Source organism: Pelophylax lessonae, assembly GCF_965119305.1.
Source record: "Pelophylax lessonae genome assembly, chromosome: 3".
Classification (NCBI taxonomy): Eukaryota; Metazoa; Chordata; class Amphibia; order Anura; family Ranidae; genus Pelophylax; species Pelophylax lessonae.
Window position 1 is genome coordinate 32,074,551 of NC_138770.1, and position 20,711 is coordinate 32,095,261.

At 47.0% G+C, this 20,711-nt stretch overlaps 2 protein-coding genes across 2 annotated transcripts in view; both read right to left on the bottom strand.

Moving 5' to 3' along the window:
* The window catches only part of LOC309550274 (uncharacterized protein), a gene marked incomplete at both ends in the record, with an annotated part of 1,476,097 nt that overhangs the window by 251,354 nt on the left and 1,204,032 nt on the right, over positions 1-20,711 (bottom strand). Inside the window, 1 exon segment of the mRNA XM_082250681.1 lies at positions 12,042-12,115. Within this exon segment, the coding sequence (XP_082106807.1) occupies positions 12,042-12,115 (74 nt within the window).
* Positions 10,354-12,015, bottom strand: LOC309549911 (uncharacterized protein; the record flags this gene model as incomplete). Its single annotated transcript, XM_082250401.1, has 1 exon — positions 10,354-12,015. A coding segment is annotated over one exon (1,365 nt), but the record flags the coding sequence as incomplete, so codon positions are not given.

Below are 20,711 nucleotides of genomic sequence, written 5' to 3' on the forward strand. Positions count from 1 at the left end.
ACTCCCCCTACTCCTAGCCTTTTAGGGGTACAAACAATAGTAATTGGGGCCTAGTGTGGTTGTGTACGTGTGATATACATACACTTTTTTTGGATCATATTTTCTATTCCGCTATTTAATCAAAAACCTTTGGGGATCAGTTAAATTGGGGGATAGTCTGTGTTGGTACGTGTGAGAGAGATCCACCTTTCCAAGTTGTTGGGGTTCATCTCATACTTCTGAAGGTTTGAGGGTGCTGCCTGTTCCATACTCCCCCTACTCCTAGCCTTTTAGGGGTACAAACAATAGTAATTGGGGCCTAGTGTGGTTGTGTACGTGTGATATACATACACTTTTTTGGGATCATATTTTCTATTCCGCTATTTAATCAAAAACCTCTGGGGATCAGTTAAATTGGGGGATAGTCTGTGTTGGTACGTGTGAGAGAGATCCACCTTTCCAAGTTGTTGGGGTTCATCTCATACTTCTGAAGGTTTGAGGGTGCTGCCTGTTCCATACTCCCCCTACTCCTAGCCTTTTAGGGGTACAAACAATAGTAATTGGGGCCTAGTGTGGTTGTGTACGTGCGAGATACATACACTTTTTTTGATCATATTTCCTATTCCGCTATTCAATAAAAACCTTTGAGGATCAATTGAATTGCGGGATAGTCTGTGTCGGTACGTGTGAGAGAGATCCACCTTTCCAAGTTGTTGGGGTTCATCTCATACTTCTGAAGGTTTGAGGGTGCTGCCTGTTCCATACTCCCCCTACTCCTCATCTAGCCTTTTAGGGGTACAAACAATAGTAATTGGGGCCTAGTGTGGTTGTGTACGTGTGATATACATACACTTTTTTTGGATCATATTTTCTATTCCGCTATTTAATCAAAAACCTTTGGGGATCAGTTAAATTGGGGGATAGTCTGTGTTGGTACGTGTGAGAGAGATCCACCTTTCCAAGTTGTTGGGGTTCATCTCATACTTCTGAAGGTTTGAGGGTGCTGCCTGTTCCATACTCCCCCTACTCCTCATCTAGCCTTTTAGGGGTACAAACAATAGTAATTGGGGCCTAGTGTGGTTGTGTACGTGCGAGATACATACACTTTTTTTGATCATATTTCCTATTCCGCTATTCAATAAAAACCTTTGAGGATCAATTGAATTGCGGGATAGTCTGTGTCGGTACGTATGAGAGAGATCCACCTTTCCAAGTTGTTGGGGTTCATCTCATACTTCTGAAGGTTTGAGGGTGCTGCCTGTTCCATACCCCCCCTACTCCTCATCTAGCCTTTTAGGGGTACAAACAATAGTAATTGGGGCCTAGTGTGGTTGTGTACGTGCGAGATACATACACTTTTTTTGATCATATTTCCTATTCCGCTATTCAATAAAAACCTTTGAGGATCAATTGAATTGCGGGATAGTCTGTGTCGGTACGTGTGAGAGAGATCCACCTTTCCAAGTTGTTGGGGTTCATCTCATACTTCTGAAGGTTTGAGGGTGCTGCCTGTTCCATACTCCCCCTACTCCTCATCTAGCCTTTTAGGGGTACAAACAATAGTAATTGGGGCCTAGTGTGGTTGTGTACGTGTGATATACATACACTTTTTTTGGATCATATTTTCTATTCCGCTATTCAATAAAAACCTTTCTAGGGCAAGATCTTAAATTACAGAAATATGAGGAGACCGTCAAATAAGGGCCGTGGCCTGGGTCGTGGTGCTGCTGGTAGAGCTCCTGTTGCAAGGAGAGGACATGGTCGATCTGTGCCAGCTACACGCACAAGTGAAACACCTTCCTCAAGTGTGAGTAGGCGACAGAACCTGCATCAGTATTTGGTAGGGCATCAAACGCCCCTAGAAGTGATGAGGCCAGAACAAGTTGAGGCGATAGTAGATTGGTTTGCTGCTGACAGTGCCTCCAGTTCCTTCACATTGTCTCCCACCCAGTCTACTGCAGAAAGGTCAGAGTTGGCACCTGCAGCCAATGTCCAACCGTCTTTCACCTCACCCCCTTGCAAATCAGGCCAGCAGTCTGAGCCCCAAGCCATACAGCAGTCTCTTATTCTTTTTGAGGACTCTGTCAGCAGGGTTTCCCAGGGCCATCCACCTAGCCCTGCCCCAGAAGTGGAAGAGATTGAGTGCAGCGATGCCCAACCACTTATTTCTCAAGATGAGTACATGCAAGGATCATCGCAGCACGTCTCCGATGATGACGAAACGCAGGTGCCAACTGCTGCGGCGTTCAGCATTGTGGAGACCGACAAGGAGGGCAGGGGTGAAGACTGGGTGGAAGATGATGTGGAGGACGATGAGGTCCTCGACCCCACATGGAATGAACGTCATGCAGGTGACCTGAGTAGTTTGGAGGAAGAGGCGGTGGTCGCACAGAGCCACCAGCACAGCAGAAGAGGGAGCAGGGTGCAGAAGCGGAGCGGCCGTGCCCTAGACACTACGCCCGCTACTGCCCAACGCAGCAAGGGAACGAGCGCACCAAAGTCAGCTCAAAGGAGTTCTCTAGCGTGGAAGTTCTTTAGAAAATGTGCTGACAGGACACGAGTGGTTTGCACCCTGTGCAATCAGAGCTTGAAGCGAGGCATGAACCTTCTCAACCTGAGCACAACCTGCATGATCAGGCATCTAAGTGCAAAGCACGAGCTGCAGTGGAGTACACACCTTCAAAACCAAGAAACGTCTCTGGCTCATCCTGCTTCCTCTTCTGCTGCAGTCTCGGCCGCTCCAGCCACATCTGTAGTGATACCGGCACCTGCCACCCCGCAAACAGACGATCTGTCAGCAACACCACCACCTGGGTCACCAACAACCATCTCCACAATGTCCCGTGGAAGCGTTCAGCTTTCCATCTCCCAAACACTTGAGAGGAAGAGGAAGTACCCCCCTACCCACCCGCGATCCCTGGCCCTGAATGCCAGCATTTCAAAATTATTGGCCTTTGAAATGCTGTCATTCCGTCTGGTGGAGACGCACAGTTTTAAAAACCTTATGTCGGTGGCTGTCCCACAGTACGTCGTGCCCAGCCGCCACTACTTTTCCAGGCAAGCCATCCCTTCCCTGCACAACCAAGTGGGGGAAAATATCAGGTGTGCACTGCGCAACGCCATCTGTGCCAAGGTCCACCTAACTACGGATACGTGGACCAGTAAGCACGGTCAGGGGCGTTATATCTCCCTAACGGCACACTGGGTAAATGCAGTGGCGGATGGGCCTGAGGCGGATAGCAATTTGGCGCATGTCCTTCCACCACCGAGGATTGCAGGGCGCTTCAGTTTGCCTCCTGTTCGTAACTCCTCCTACTCCGCTTCCTCATCCTCTACCGCCTCCTCATCCGGACAGCGTAACACCTTCACCACCAACTTCAGCACGGCCAGGGGTAAACGACAGCAGGCAGTTTTACAACTTGCCTGTTTGGGGGACAAACCACACACCGCGCAGGAGTTGTGGAGGAGCATGGAACAGCAGACAAATGAGTGGTTGCTGCCAGCGAGCCTCAAGCCCGGCCTGGTGGTGTGTGATAACGGGCGAAATCTCATAGCAGCTCTGGGCCTAGCCGGTTTGACGCACATCCCTTGCCTGGCGCATGTGCTGAATTTGGTGGTGCAGAGGTTCCTTAAAAACTACCCCGATATGTCAGAGCTGCTGCAGAAAGTGCGGGCCGTTTGTGCGCACTTTCGGCGTTCTCACCCTGCTGCTGCTCGCCTGGCAGCGCTGCAGCGTAACTTCGGCCTTCCCGCTCACCGCCTCATATGTGACGTGCCCACAAGGTGGAACTCCACCTTGCACATGCTGGAAAGACTGTGCGAGCAGCAGCAAGCCATAGTGGAGTTTCAGCTGCAGCACGCACGCGTGAGTCGCTCTGCGGAACAGCACCACTTCACCACCAATAACTGGGCCTCCATGCGAGACCTGTGTGCCTTGTTGCGCTGTTTTGAGTACTCCACCAACATGGCCAGTGGCAATGACGCCGTTCTCAGCTTAACTATCCCACTTCTATGCCTCCTTGAAAAAACAATTCGGGCGATGATGGAAGAGGATGTGGCACAGGATGAGGAGGAGGAGGAGGATGAAGAGGTAACATTTCCAAGGCTTTCAGGGCAGTCATTCGCAAGGGGCTCCGAGGGTGGGTTCCTGCACACGCAAACGCCAGGGACGCAATTGTCCAGCAGGGGCACAGTTCTGGAGGATGAGGAGGATGAGGAGGATGAGGAGGAGGAGGAGCTGGAGGAGGAGATGGAACCATGTTCACAGCAGGGTGGCACCCAGGCCAGCTCATGGCCATCACTGGTGCGTGGCTGGGGGGATACAGAGGACACGGACGATACACCTCCCACAGAGGACAGCCTTTCGTCGCCTCTGGGCAGCCTGGCACACATGAGCGATTACATGCTGCAGTGTCTCCACAACGACCGCCGAGTTGCCCACATTCTAACTTGTGCTGATTACTGGGTGGCCACGCTGCTGGATCCCCGTTACAAGGACAACGTACCGTCCTTAATTCACTCACTGGAGCGCGATCGCAAGATGCGCGAGTACAAGCGCACGCTGGTAGACGCCATGCTGCTGGCATTCCCATCTGACAGCGGGGCCACAGTGGAAGCACAAGGCAGAGGAGGAGGAGGAGGAGGTCGCCAACGCAACCAGGGCACCGCCAGCACCTCAGAAGGCAGGGTTAGCATGGCCGAAATGTGGAAAAGCTTTGTCAGCACGCCACAACAAACAGCAGCACCAGCAGCTCAGATGGAACGTCTTAGCAGGAGGCAGCATTTTACCAACATGGTGGAGCAGTATGTGTGCACACGCCTACATGTAGTGAATGACGGGTCTGCCCCCTTCAACTTCTGGGTCTCCAAATTGGGCACATGGCCTGAGCTTGCCCTTTACGCCTTGGAGGTGCTGGCGTGCCCTGCAGCCAGTGTATTATCTGAACGGGTATTTAGCACGGCTGGGGGCGTTATAACAGACAAGCGCAGCCGCCTGTCCAGAGACAATGTGGACAAGCTCACGTTCATTAAAATGAACCAGGCATGGATCCCACGGGACTTTTCCGTACCTTATGCAGAATAGCAATGGATACCGACCTTACCCACCCATTGTTCCATTTTTGCTCTTTCTCACTCTTTTGGGGTGTACCCTCATTTAAAATTTTTGAAAAGAAGCAGTGTTGGCTACCTCGTCCTCCTCCTCAGGGCCAGATTAATGTAGGGGCTATTGGAGCTGCAGCTCCAGGCCCCTACCTTTTATATAGGCCCCGGGTTGGCCATATTCACTGTTACCGCTCTTCTGTCACTTGTAAACACAGAAGTCTGGCTTCTATGCTCGCTTCCCCAGGCAGCACCCTCAGAACCTCCCCACACAGCGTGAAGGCCGGACAAGGAGGGACAGTTGGCGATGCATGGATGTGTTTATGGGCTTCAGAGACAGCATCCCATGTTGAATTAGGCATGCATGGCTGCACCCTTCCTCCTCTGGGTGCATGGCAAGGCACGGCCCTTAAGGCCCTTCAAAATCCTCAGCACCAAGCCCATGATGCTGTTAATCCGGCCCTGGTCCTCCTCCACCGCCGCTTCCACCTACACCGCCCATAGGTGTGCGCAGCCTATTGCATTAAGGTGTGCACCCCAAAGTTGAAATACACATGCATGTGTTTGCCAGCAGGGAGAGTAATGTATCGGGGCCATGTACCTGTAGGCAAGGAGAAATAGAGCAGAGCAGGTCCCAGGGAGATCTTTCCCATCTCCTCACTGGCAATGCTATGTGCCCTAGGTGATTAGGGTGTGCCCAGGCACACCCAGCACACCCTGTGCGCACGCCTATGTCACCGCCACATCCACCACCACCTCAACCTCCCTCCTACTCCATATGGGCCTCGTCCTTCAGAGATGAAGAAGAACATTGTTTTATTTTTCTGTTTTTTTTTTGTTGTTTTAAGTTATTTCCCTATCCACATTTGTTTGCAGAGCACTTGCCATGCTCTTAATTACGTTTTGCTGCCATTTGCAGCACTCTAGCCCTTTCCTTTGGTGTTTTAGAGCCATTTTAGTGCCTTAAAGTTCGGGTCCCCATTGACTTCAATGGGGTTCGGTGTCCGGGAAAAGTTCGGTAAAAGTCCGGGACACGGACCCGGACTTTTTTTTAAAGTTCGGCCGAACCCGTCGAACACGGACATCTAGGTGTTCGCTCAACCCTACTGTTGATATATTCAAAGAATTTTTTTGAGGTTTTTTTACTATCCTCCGCTATTTGTCTCTCGAAGTTGATTTTAGCCATCTTGATTTATTGTTTACTTTTCTTATTTGCCTCCTTGTATTGCTCGAAAGCCGATACTGTGCCCTCTGATTTACATTTCTTGAAGGCCAATTTTTTTCCCCTAATAAGTTTTTTAACGCTACGGTTTAGCCAGCCAGGTTTGGCTTTGTCTCTTCTAAATTTATTTCCCATAGGAATGAACTGCAAGATGCATTTGCTTAATATGTTCCTAAAGCATTCCCATTTTTCCTCTGTGGTTAGTGATGCTAGGGTTTGGTCCCAGTTTACCCTTTCCATCAATGAGTACAATTTTGGAAAGTTTGCCCTTCTGAAGTTTAGGGTTCTTATGTTCCCCACTTGCCTTGTTATATTGTTATTTACACTAAATGTGATCATCCTGTGATCGCTAGAGCCCAGGTAGTCCTGGACTCCTACCTCCGAGATTAGGTCTGGGTCATTAGTGATCAATAGATCCAGGACTGCGTTTTCTCTAGTCGGAGAGTCTATGTCTATTTCTCAAAGACAACCTCTGGATATAACGCTGAACACATGCACTCAACTTCTTTGTTTGATCATGGCGAGGCCTGTTCTGAGTGGAACCTGTCCTGTTAAACCGCTGTATGGTCTTGGCCACCATGCTGCAGCTCAGTTTCAATGTCTTGGCAATCTTCTTATAGCCTAGGCCATCTTTATGTAGAGAAACAATTTTTTTTTCAGATCCTCAGAGAGTTCTTTGCCATGAAGTGCCATGTTGAACTTCCAGTGATCAGTACGAGAAAGTGAGAGTGATAACACCAAATTTAACACACCTGCTCCCCATTCACACCTTAGATCTTGTAACACTAATGAATCACATGACACCAGGGAGGGAAAATGGCTAATTGGGCCCAATTTGGACATTTTCACTTAGGGCTGTACTCACTTTTGTTGCCAGCGGTTTTGACATTAATGGCTGTGTGTTGAGTTATTTTGAGGGGACAGCAAATTTACACTGTTATACAAGCTGTACACTCACTACTTTACATTGTAGCAAAGTGTAATTTCTTCAGTGTTGTCACATGAAAAGAATAAAATATTTACAAAAATGTGAGGGGTGTATTTACTTTTGTGATATTTTATTTCGTACCTAGGATCATCAGGGCAGATACCTATATATACACAACACATTTTGGTCTGATCCCCCACCCCCCTGTGTCCGCCCCATTAATTTGTTGGGGGTTGGAAGGAAGGCTGTGTGATAGTAAGCCATGTTTGTATTTATTATGATGTACATAAATACAGATTATGTTCTATGTTTATTAAACACTAATATTGAGTCTGTTCATTTTAAGAGAAAACTGTCTGTACATCTTCATAGTTCTGAAGAAGCCTTGTGTGAAACACGTTGACCAGTGAACAGACAAAGATAGAGGAATATGATCCGAAGCAAACACAATGACGTGCCTCCATCCCTAATGGTTAATGCAAACAGAAAACAGAGGTCGTGGGATTTTATATGAGGCAGATCACCAACTAAGATATACAAAAATAGAATCTGAACGTAGTCATTTATTATACATACAGTAATTGATACAAATGTTGACATCAGTAACAAATATGATGCAGACATGTATACAAAAAAAAGCTGACACAAAAAAATCTATATAGTAAGGAGATTGTTATAATAGTAATAAGATATATTCAGTAATAAAGTACATGGCCGTCACTAAATGTTACATCTAAGTCAGGGGTGTCCAAACTATGGCCCTCCAGCTGTTGCGGAACTACACGTCCCATGAGGCATTGTAAATCTCTGACATTCACAGACATGACTAGGTATGAAGGGAATTGTAGTTCCTGAACAGCTGGAGGGCCATAGTTTGGACAGCCCCGATCTAAGTGAATAGAGGAAATATCTATACCTACAGGAACCTTATGATATATACCAACTTATCCTTATATATGTATGATGTACATGAGTGAAATTAGTAGGAGACATTGATCTCCTGTGTACGAGCTGAGCTCAGTTTGGGGCCAGTTTCCTCATTTTATTGAGATCTGGTTTTAGATCAATCAATAAATGTTATTTTAGGATAAATCCATGTAGTTGTTATCTGTCTCATGCTGTGCCCTTAAAGTCCACACATATGACAGTGGTTCCTTGTGAACATCTGTAGTTTCCATTTCTCTGAACAGATAGGATGTTGGGACTCTCAAGATAGCTCTGGTTTTTCTTCTCCTATCCAAGTTCTCCAAATAAAACATAAAAACACATCCCCTAGACTGGTCATTGGAGGCAACGAGCGGAAGAGTGTGTGCACCTGGCTGTGTGAAAATACCCTGTATCTGGCTGTGGAGTAATGAGTGGGAGGCTCGGGTAAACCAATATCCAAGCGGCTCCTGCGGGGGTACCGCTACGCAGAAAGCAAACCTTGCTTCAACAAACAGTTCTCTCCTCAGGACAGAAAAGAAGACAAAGGTAGGCGACTGCACCAAACTTTGATAAGATGCTGCAATGCACATCGATCACCCAGAGAGCAGAGTCCTCTCCATAGGTTTTCCTTTTGGTTACTCCCTAGCAGCCCGCATGGCGTCTGCTCCCTTCTGCTGACCTCAAGCCAAACATACTCACGTGTCCCGGACCTCTTCCACAGGGTAATCGATGCATCCGCAGGGCGACCCGGATGCCAGAGGCAGGAACACAACTGCTATATCTGGGTTGGGCACGCTTAGGAGACATGTGCAGAATGGGAAAATTTGTTTTGTTTCGGATAGATTAGTTATGTTACTAATTTCGATTCATTATGGAATTTGTTTCGTTTGGTTTCGGTATTTGTTTACTTTTGTTTAGTTTTCGTTAAATTTCTTTTTGTTTTTGGTAAAATTTGTTTAGTTTATTCATTTTCTAACGAATTTCAACTTTTCAGAACAATCGGGATTCCGATCGGTCGAAAAACGATCGAATGATTTGAATTCTGTGTGAAGAAATAGCTGGTTGTTAAGCTCTGCAGGCTGGGGACTTGTCGTAATCTGAATGCCCCTTTTACCAAGGGGACCCCAGATCCCGCCCCCCCCCATGTGAATGGGTATCGGGACCATAGTACCTGTACCTATTCACCAGAAAAGTGTCAAAATAAATAATAAAAACAACACACACACACATTTTTTGAAATATCCTTTTCATGTTGAAGACATGTGGCCTGATATTATTAGGAAAGGAGGGGACCCTCACTAGTGACCTCCTACTTTCCTGACCTGCCGGGCTGCATGCCGGGATAAAGGGTCTGGTATGGATTTTAGAACCCACACTGTTTTATGTTTTTTTTAAATATTAGCCCCAAAGAGCCTGGTATGGCCGGTTTCTTGGCTTGCTGCTTAACAACCAGCTATTTCTTCACACAGAATTTGCATTGGTCGATAATTTTTTTGACTAATCCGAATTCTAATCACTCCGAGAAGTTAGAATTCGTTAGAAACTAAACAAATTTTAACAGATTTCAACTAAATTTATTACAATTTCATTTGGAGATTTGGATACATCCGAATCTAGGAATAACCAAACATTTGTCGGAAATTGTATTCGCACTGAAACGAATTTCACGTGTCTAACACTTAATGGCCACCCGCTAACAGCTGGGCTCCCAGCCAATGCAAATGGTCACTGATGGCAGAGCCCACTCTCCAGGCATGGATCCTCTACATATGTGTGCCATAACACCACCCCGCTGATAGCTGGGGACTCAATTACCACTCGGGACATCCTGGAAGACTTCTGGATACCAAAGGAAGCTCCTGACATCCCGCACAGCTGCCCAGCACCAGACCCGCCCACCAATACTTCCAATAGGTGGGAAAACTTCATACAAAAACGGTCCTATAAGTGAGGACAAAAAAGAAACGCAGCCATTGGCTTATCCTGAACATTTATGGGGGTGGGGTCTATGGGGGAGAAACGAGGGCGGGGCTACCCAAACGTATGCTGCCATGGACATCTGTCAGGAAAGCACATTATGGCCACTAGATTGAACTGACCATTATAGGAAATCCCAATTCACCATGAATGGGGGAATGCGGGTCACATTTCATCAACACATTTATAACAACCAGATCTGTAAGTGTTTGTGAAATCTTCCCGCACAAAATGTACTCAGCCAATGAAAGGTAAGGACTCCATTTTTATTTTTCTCCTGCTATCAATGGTCGACACGGGACAACACTTCATCCATGTCTTTGGTGATCTCTGATCTCCTTATGAAGTGTTTCTTACATGATGAAGATCAGCCATGGAGTATATCTGAGGTGTATATCAGGGTGTGCTTCTTCCCCACATGTCCACCAACATTCATATAGAAGACATTTCCTGCACTCAAGGCACTAATACACCTCCAGGGTTGTGTGGGACCCCTGATGTACAGGAAGACAGGACTTCAGTGAGGAACAATTCCCTCACTCAGGACAGGAATACGGCTTCTCCCCGTGTGAGTTCTCTGATGTGTGGAAAGATTGGACTTCTGTGAAAAACATTTCCCGCACTCAGGACAGGAATATGGCTTCTCCCCTGTGTGAGATCTCTGATGTCTGGAAAGAGTGGACTTCTCTGAAAAACATTTCCTGCACTCAGGACAGGAATACGGCTTCTCACCAGTGTGCAATCTCTGATGTGTGGAAAGATCAGACTTCTGTGAAAAACATTTCCCACACTCAGGACAGGAATATGGCTTCTCACCAGTGTGCGATCTCTGATGTCTGGAAAGAGCGTACTTATCTGAAAAACATTTCCCGCACTCAGGACAGGAATACAGCTTCTCACTAGTGTGCAATCTCTGATGTCTGGAAAAAGCAGACTTATCTGAAAAACATTTCCCACACTCAGGACAGGAATACGGCTTCTCACCAGTGTGCAATCTCTGATGTGTGGAAAGATCAGACTTCTGTGAAAAAAATTTCCCACACTCAGGACAGGAATATGGCTTCTCACCAGTGTGTGATCTCTGATGTCTGGAAAGAGCGTACTTATCTGAAAAACATTTCCCGCACTCAGGACAGGAATACAGCTTCTCACTAGTGTGCAATCTCTGATGTCTGGAAAGAGCGGACTTATCCGAAAAACATTTCCCGCACTCAGGACAGGAATACGGCTTCTCACCAGTGTGCAATCTCTGATGTGTGGAAAGATCAGACTTCTGTGAAAAACATTTCCCACACTCAGGACAGGAATATGGCTTCTCACCAGTGTGCGATCTCTGATGTCTGGAAAGAGCGAACTTGCGTGAAAAACATTTCCCGCACTCAGCACAGGAATATGGCTTTTTCCCCGTGTGATATCTCTCATGTTTGGAAAGAGTGGCATTCTCTGAAAAAGATTTCCCGCACTCAGGACAGGAATATGGCTTCTCACCAGTGTGGAATCTCTGATGTCTGGAAAGAGTGGACTTCTCTGAAAAACATTTCCCGCACTCAGGACAGGAATACGGCTTGTCATCAGCATGCAATCTCTGATGTGTGGAAAGAGCGGACTTCTGTGAAAAACATTTCCCACACTCAGGACAGGAATATGGCTTCTCACCAGTGTGCAATCTCTGATGTGTGGAAAGATCAGACTTCTGTGAAAAACATTTCCCACACTCAGGACAGGAATATGGCTTCTCACCAGTGTGCGATCTCTGATGTCTGGAAAGAGCGAACTTGCGTGAAAAACATTTCCCGCACTCAGCACAGGAATATGGCTTTTCCCCCGTGTGAGTTCTCTCATGTTTGGAAAGAGTGGACTTCTCTGAAAAAGATTTCCCACACTCAGGACAGGAATATGGCTTCTCACCAGTGTGAGATCTTTTATGCCTATTAAGATTGGATTTAAACTGAAAACACTTCCCGCACTCAGTACAGGAAAGCCTCTTATCTGTTGTAAGAACAGCACTGTCCCTCACAGTCTTAGGTTCCTCAGGATAAGAGGAATACGATGGTCCGGCACTGTCCCTCATTGTCTGAGGTTCCTCAGGATAAGAGGAATACAATGGTCCGGCACCGTCCCTCACAGTCTGAGGTTCCTCAGGATAAGAGGAATACGATGGTCCGGCACTGTCCCTCACAGTCTGAGGTTCCTCAGGATAAGAGGAATATGATGGTACCGCACTGTCCCTCACAGTTTGAGGTACCTCAGGATAAGAGGAATACGATGGTCCCGCACCGTCCCTCACAGTCTGAGGTCCCTCAGGATAAGAGGAATACGATGGTCCCGCACCGTCCCTCACAGTCTGAGGTTCCTCAGGATAAGAGGAATACGATGGTCTGGCACTGTCCCTCACAGTCTGAGCTTCCTCTGGATAAGAGGAATACGATTGTCCATCTACACTGTGTAGTGCCGGATGGACATTTGAGGTAGCCGGGTTTTCTCCTGGACTATACTGTGTGATGTCCTCATCTTCTACTTTACAGTCTGGAGACAAAGTGAGACAATCCTCTGAGGTTTTCCTCATCTCCCGTCCATCTACTAAAATAGAAATACAAAGATTATTACTAGACATCAGCAGATTGGTTCCCCTAAACCAGGACTCCGCCCACATCAGGCAGCTTTCTCTCTCAATTGCCCCCTCAAGGTAACTAGTAAATGGGTCCTCTGATCTCCTACCAGTTCATTTCTTTATTCATGGACCTTAGTCAGAGAGTGAGGAAACAACGAGAACTGCCTTTCATAGGAGTGACAGTGATGAGGGGATTATAGGATGAGTGTCCCCTCCCCCTCTATCAGTCTTTGCCATCTTCCCAACACAAGCATTCCTGCACTTCCTTATTTACTCCATGATTTAGTCATGAATAACAGCGGGGCTGAGCCCCACCAGAGGTCAGAGAGTGAGGATTGGGGGAGAACAACCAAGATGAAGACTGGACTGATCCTGAAGACCACCATCATTGGGTTACTGACTCCTCCCTCATTATCACTTTCTGTTTTAAGGTTCCAAAGTTGGAGGATGTTATCACATTATTATCAACATGTAAAAGTCTGTCCTCCAATCAAATCATCAGATATAAAATGTCCAGCTGGTAGGAAATGGGTATAACAAAAGAGAATCCATATTATGTGTATATATAGCAGTGGGTAGAGGGGAGAGAGCATAAGTCAGGAGTATGTAATGTACAACATAGAGTATATAGTGCAGGGGTCAGGCGTATGTAATGTACAACATAGAGTATATAGTGCAGGGGTCAGGTGTATGTAATGTACAACATAGAGTATATAGTGCAGGGGTCAGGAGTATGTAATATAAAATATAAATGATATATTAAAAAATACCCTCCAATGGAGTGGGGACTATTATGGGCATATAAGACAAAAGAAATTCCAAAAACATGGACCATAAAACAATATCCATTTCATTACATAGAGAATAAAAACTAGATTATAAAAGAATGTGGCTTGTGAACATTTGTGTAATAACATGCTGGAAAGAGAGGCTGAATTGTGACCATCTAACATGAACTTCCAGACCAACAGGCTGGAGCAGAGTGGGTGGTGGTGCAGCTGAGCTGCCAGAACGGCACCGTGCTTTGCTGTTATCAGTGTTTTTTTGAAAAATTATTTTTTATTTATTTTGCAGAAGAACAATAAACAATAACAGTTACAAAAAAACAAGGCAGACAAAAAAACAATAACTTCCACCCATAGAAACCTGCAAACCCCCCCCCCCTCCCAAAAACAGCCACCAGCACCCCTAATGAGGCCAGGAGAGTCGAGGTCTGGAGGCCGGTGCAGGCCAATGCCAAAGGACAGCTAGGCCAACCCCGACCCCCGGAGGAAAACACCCCCCGGTCCCCAACAAACAGAAATTACACCCCCACCATGTCCCGGGAACGCACCATATCAATACAGTACAAGCGAGCCTCAATAGCTATCTATACAAGTAGAACTTCAGCACATCAGTACAAAATGCTACATGTACAGTTCTAAAAGACATTCAGCAGGCCAGTGTCTAGCGCACATACATAAACATATGCTTTAACCTACAGTATCCGAGGATTCAACCCATGCCCTCCAAACCTTTTTAAATTTTTTTGGGGCAGCCCCTTGAAACATAAGTTGCCTTGTAAAGGGGTAAGACTGCATTAACCAAGCCCTTCCAGAACAACAACGAGGGTGGAGATACCTTCTTCCAATGTAATAAGATTGCCTTTTTAGCATGACCAGTAGAGTTCTGTGTGCCACCGAGGGAACCACCTCCTCCACCAAACCCAAGAGACAAACTCGCTGGGTCAGCGGAATCGGAGTAAGTAATACCTCCGTGAGACAGGAAGTCACCGCAGTACCTGGCTACATTCCCAGAAAATAGGAGTTATATCCGCCGACGAGGTTGGATACATTTTGGCCAGACGGGCTGGCGTGTAGTAAATTCTATGAAGGAATTTAAATTGTATAAGCTTGTCCCTGGCAGCAACTAAATATTTGAAAGGCTCAGTCCACACTTCATCCCAGTCATCCCCCTGCAGGTCCGTCACCTCAGCCGTCCATTTTTCCTTACATCTAACTATGCTGGGGGGCGTAAGTCGGAACATATTTTTATAGACAGTGGAGAGGGTTTTTAGTGTGATATCACAAGTCAACACGCATTCCAAGTCTGAGGGAGACAGCTCCACTGGAGAAGTAGCAAATTGGGCCTGAAAGGCGTGACGTAGCTGGAGATAACGAAATATGAAGCCACTGGGTAAGTCATATTTTTCCCGCAATCGTTCAAACGGCAGGAGTGCTCCCGCCGTCGTTATGTCCCCCAAGTTTTTCACACCCCTCACCGCCCACATCATAAGGTCAGGTAGACGATGAAAATGGGAAAGATTAGGGTTCATCCACAGAGGAGCGGAAGGAGAGGATCCGACATAACTGGGAAACGTCAATTTTAAAGACTGGGTCCATGCTTTAATGGTCGTAGAAAGCGTTAAAGGGACATCTGAGCCCAGACCTCTAAACAGTGCCAACTTGAGGGTCTCGAAGGAGCCCAGGTGATCCGCTTCAAAGATCGTAGCCGAATCCTCCTCACCCACCCTCAACCAGCGCCTCGCAAACAGCATCTGCCCCGCCAAATAATACTTGCGCCAATCCGGGAGTGCCAGACCTCCGTTACCCCAAGGTTCCTGGAGGGCCCGTAAGCCAATCCTGGGAACCCCCGGTGACCATAGGAAGGAACTGATAATACTATCTAGTTTCTTGAAAAATGTCATTGGTACCCACATCGGAGAATTTCGGAGGAAATACAAAAATACGGGCAGAAATTTCATTTTTAGGACACTAATACGAACCAATAGAGAAAGCGGGAGTCGCTTCCAAGCCAGTACATTTTGCTGGAGTTTGGACAACAAAAGGTACCAGGTTCAAGGAATAATAATCTTGAGGGCGCCTAGTAACCTTAATACCCAGGTAAGTGAAGCCATCTACTCAGCGAAGCAGCAGGTCTCCAGCCGTAGCAGGTCGGGCACCCTCAGCAAGAGGCAAAATTGAGGACTTACTCCAGTTGACCCGGAGGCCGGAGCATTTGCCAAAATCGTCCAAGATAGACAGGGCCGCTCGCAAAGAGGGACCCGGGTCCTCGAGGAACAACATATCATCGGCGTATAGCGCCAGGCATTCTTTAATGGAACCGACTTTGAGCGACCCCACGGCTGAGGAGCTGCGCAGCGCGACTGCTATAGGCTCAAGTGTGAGGGCAAACAGAAACGGGGAAAGGGGACAACCCTGCCTCGTCCCCCGTCCCACTTGGAAGTACGGGGAGGTGAGGTAGCCCAAACGTAAAGCTGTTCTATGGCCCATGTAGAGGAGCCGGATCCAGGTCTTGAAGTTAGGGCCAAACCCCATGAGATCCAGCGTCTTGAGCATAAAGGCCCAATCGACCGAATCAAAGGCCTTCTCAATATCTATGGAGACCACCACCCGCTGGCCCGACTCCTCCCCGGGGAGTTGAAGATGAGTGAACAGCCGCCTAATGTTGGTATCAACCGACTTACCCGGCATAAAGCCCGTTTAATCCGGATCTATCTATGAATGACCCCAGCCAATCTATTGGCTAGGACCTTTGTCAGGATTTTAAGATCCATATTCAAAAGGGCGATAGGGCGGTAAGAGGAGCAGTCCAGGGGGTCCTTACCAGGTTTCTGCAGTAGCACCATATAAGCATCCAGCATGGAGGGAGGAAGCTCCCCGGCCTCTAAACAGTGCTGCAACAAAGAACTTATTCTGGGCGCCAAATGTTCCGAATATTGTTTATAAAAGTCAGCGGGGAAACCGTCAGGGCCCGGGGCTTTGTGTGGCGGAAACGCCGCAATGGCTCTTTCCACCTCCAGAGCCGTTATCGGTTCATCCAAGAGGGCGCTATCCTCATCTGACAGGGACGGGAGGGTGACGCTCCCCAGCAGGTCAGCCGCAGCCGCTGAGTCGCCACCCGGCAGTGGAGCATACAGGGTCTCAAAATAGTCAGAAAACGTCTCTAAGATGTCACGAAGATCTGTCTTAACGCCTCCCCCAGCGTTCCTAATAAGTGGGATATTAACCGGGGGCTGCTGGTCAGCCACCAACATTGCCAATAATTTACCATTCTTGTCACCTTGTGCAAACACAGATGCCCGTAAGTTTTTGGCCTCAGTATGATCGAGATCAGAGACGTGCAGAGAGAGAAGGCGTCTCGCCTCCAGCAAAGCAGCAGAGCTGGAATCAGATGGTAAATCCGCGTACTCCCCCGCCCGCCTCCTCTCCATCTCCTGCAACATCTGAACCTCACTGTTGTGATCCTTTCTTGCAGTTTTAATGGCAGAAATACACTCTCCCCTCGTCACAGCCTTAAATGCCTCCCAAACCACTCGCTGATCCGCCGAGTCCACGTTCTCCTCCCAATATGACTGGATTGACTTTCCAAGGTGTGAGGCGACCTGATCCTGTTGGAGCCAGCTGACAGCCAGACGCCAACCCCGCACTCCAGCCCCCAATTGGAGGTTCACTGTCAAGAGTAGCGGGTTGTGATCAGACACCCCCCCCCCCCCCGGCCCTGTACTCCAAAGCAGTCAAGAGGGATTGCATTCGTGCATTCCCAAACGCCAGATCGATCTGATTAGATGAGTGGTGAGCGGCAGACAGGTGAGAGTATTCCCTCAACAACGGATGCTTCCATCTCCAAAGTTCAGTCACGCCCACCGTGGAGGCCCAAGTAAGCAAATCCACCGAGGCCGGCCGGTTGGGGTTGGAAGTATCCAGGGCAGCATCTAAGATGGCATTAAAATCACCCATGAACAATAGCGGAAAATGCATATACTCAGCCAACTTATCAGTCAAATCATACAGTAATTGTATCCCAAATGGAGGAGGCACATAAACAGCAACTAACAGCATGGTAACAGAGTAAATATCCAGAAGCACGGTCACATATATGCCCCCCGGATCAGAGATCACCCTTTGGATTGTGCAAGGAATGGATTTACAAATGAGGATGGAGACTCCTCTAGCATACGTGGAGTAGGTGGCATGAAATGCCCTCTGTATCCACGGCCTCCGAAGAGCAAGAATCATGTTACCTTACCATCCAGGTGAGTCTCCTGCAGGAGGATGATATGTGGCTTAATAACCTTTAGATACTGAAAGACACTGGCCCTCTTAAATTGATTATTCAAGCCCCTCACATTCCATGAGAGGAGTCTGATATTGTCAGCCATGTGAATCGAGGAAAAATTGGTGCAGAACCCAGGCGGAGGCCGGAGACAAAATAAAAAGTAGCTGGGACCCAAAAACAACGACCTCCAAGTACCCAGGAGTAAAAAAAAGTCAGGTGCTGGTGCAAAAGTCCCCTTGCCATTATACCAAAAACCAACAAACAAAGAAAAAAGTAAAAAAAGAAAAGTATCCAAAAAAATAGTCTGGTATGCGACTTGAATCCCAAACTGCCCAAAAAACTGAAACGTGCGACGGTCCTCCAGTGTGAACAACAGTCTGGTAGAGAAGATGTCATATACTGTTCCGATGGAGACTCTGGAGATACCGGAGCACCAGGTGTGCAGAAAGGGCAAAGAGACACCCCCCACCCCCCAGCGACCAGCCACAAAAAGGTCAAAGCATGAGACCCTAAATTCAGGCAACATGTTGTAATCCCCAAACGTCAGCCATCCAGAAGGAAGAACCAGTCAGGAGAATAGAGTAGACGTCCGTGAGATGAGGGGCAGCCAACAGCAGGAGAACAGACAAAGACAACATCCAGGAGAAAGAGAAGCATGAGCAGAACCACAAGCAGCAGAGGACTCACCGCAGACCATCCAGCCAGTCAGAAGCTTCCTGCGGGGAGTCAAAGAATTTCACAGAGCCCTTGTATTGCACCCTGAGCCTACTGGGATACTGCATGCTGTAGATGATCTCCTTAGCTCGCATGCGCTTCCTGACTTCAGTAAAGGAGCGCCGACGGCGTTGTGTCTCAGCAGAGAAATCAGGGAATAACATGACACGTGCATTCTCATAGCGAAGCTCAGGATGTTTCCGCGCTTCTGACAGAAGCATATCCCTGTCCCTATAATTGAGAAATTTTACCAGGAACGGGCGAAGGGGGGCTCCAGGAGGTCTAGCCCCAGCTGGGACTCTATGAGCTCTTTCCACCACATAGGTGGGGGGTAAATTTTCCAGTGAAAGAAGCTGTTTGAAGAACTGCTCCGCAATTGGGGCAGGTCTCTTTCCCTCCATCCCTTCAGGGAGCCCCACCACTCTTACATTATTCCTTCGTTGCCTGTCTTCTGCATCATCAGCGCGGTGTTGCAAAGATTTTACAATGCCCTGCAGTTCGGTCAGTTGAGCGCTGTGGGAATGCGAGCAGTCCTCCACCTCTAAAATACGGTCCTCTGCAGCAGTGAGCCTCCCCTGGAATTTATCAAGATCATGGCGGATGAGCGTGCACTCCGACGCCAAGTGATCTATGAGGACCATCAGCGCCGCCTTACATCCATCAATGGCCTCCAGGATCGGGGTAGTGATCGCCCGCTGGTCTGCAGCTGATGCCGGATCAGGGCCCTGAGAAGCTCCGGGAAGCAGGGAGTCCGCAGGCCGCTGAGTCTCCATGCCTACACCCGCACCGCTACTCCGCTGTGGGGACGTTGGCGCCAAAATGGCGGAGGCGGAGCCCGGGCCATGGCCTTTAGTGGAGCAAGTCTGCCGTTGGTCCTGGGGTGGCTGACGAGCCGGTTTAGGGGTCGAGGATGGCATCGCTGGAACGTCGGGAGTTTCCCCCACAAGGTAGGATGGAGTAGCAGCCCAACTGCACACAGAGTTTTAAAGCAGGATAACCAGAGAGCTCCGGTCAGTCACGTCTATCCTCGATCACATCAGGCCACGCCCCCTGTTATCTGTGTTTTTTTCAGTGACACCACCCAGCCTGATGAATCTGTGGGTCTGGAAGCTCATGTTAGATGACCTCAGCTGTCTGCTCTGTATTCAGCATTACACTTACCATTGGATGACAGTTCCATCTAGCAGTGTGGTGTTGCTGTCACTAGTGTAATTACATCCCTCTGAGGATACCTGGTCCTATTTTGATGCCCCCTGTGGCTCTGCAGACAATCACAGCGCCCTCTGTCCTAAGCCTAAGCATCATGGTGGCACAATTTCTTGTCTTTATGATCCTTGGCTTGTCCATGTGAAGGCGGTGTATATGGCCGGAATACCTTTATACCTACCATATGAGCATCCCGAAGTAGATTTCCAACCCTCATTTTCGAAACGCCTCGGACGTCTCATTTCATTATTATGTTTTGGTTGAGGTCTTGGTAATCATACCGGTATATAAGCATATAGAGAGATTTAGGTTTTTATAGAGAGTAATTTTTATACACAAATCATATCAGTGATTTTTTTAAAAAAAGGTGTATTTATTATCTATCCATTATTTATTTTAAGTTTAGTGCATAGCCAAATGCATTTTTTATAAATATACGGTATTATGATAGATTATTATTTTTTAATGATATTTTTCAACAATTTTTTTTTTTCACATAACCATGCTGTTAACTGTTGAAGTTGTATCTATTTATTTATCTATTACCATGATTAGTGTATATTTTATACACATACGTATAATTTATTTATGGTATGGTGATAGATTCTTAATAATTTTTATCATATAACAATGTTTTTATTACCTCCATGAAGCATTCTGGGTTTGGCTAATAATAGATTTTCCTTTTTTGTTTCCCAATTTTGATTGGTCTATCAGTTTAATTTTTATTGTTTTTTTCCTCCATACCTAAATACATTTTTTCTAATTTTTTCTATTTTTATTTTTGTAATTTAATTGAATTTACTATTATTACTATTTTTTTAATCAATATATTCATGTAGTCATATATATATATATACAATGTTTATTTATTATTATTTTATTATTTTTTATTTGTCATTTTTTTATTTATTTTCCATTTTTGTATTTTTGATTTTTCTCTGATTCAGCCTATGAGGGTGTTTTTATTGGCTCGTTAGCCCAACCCC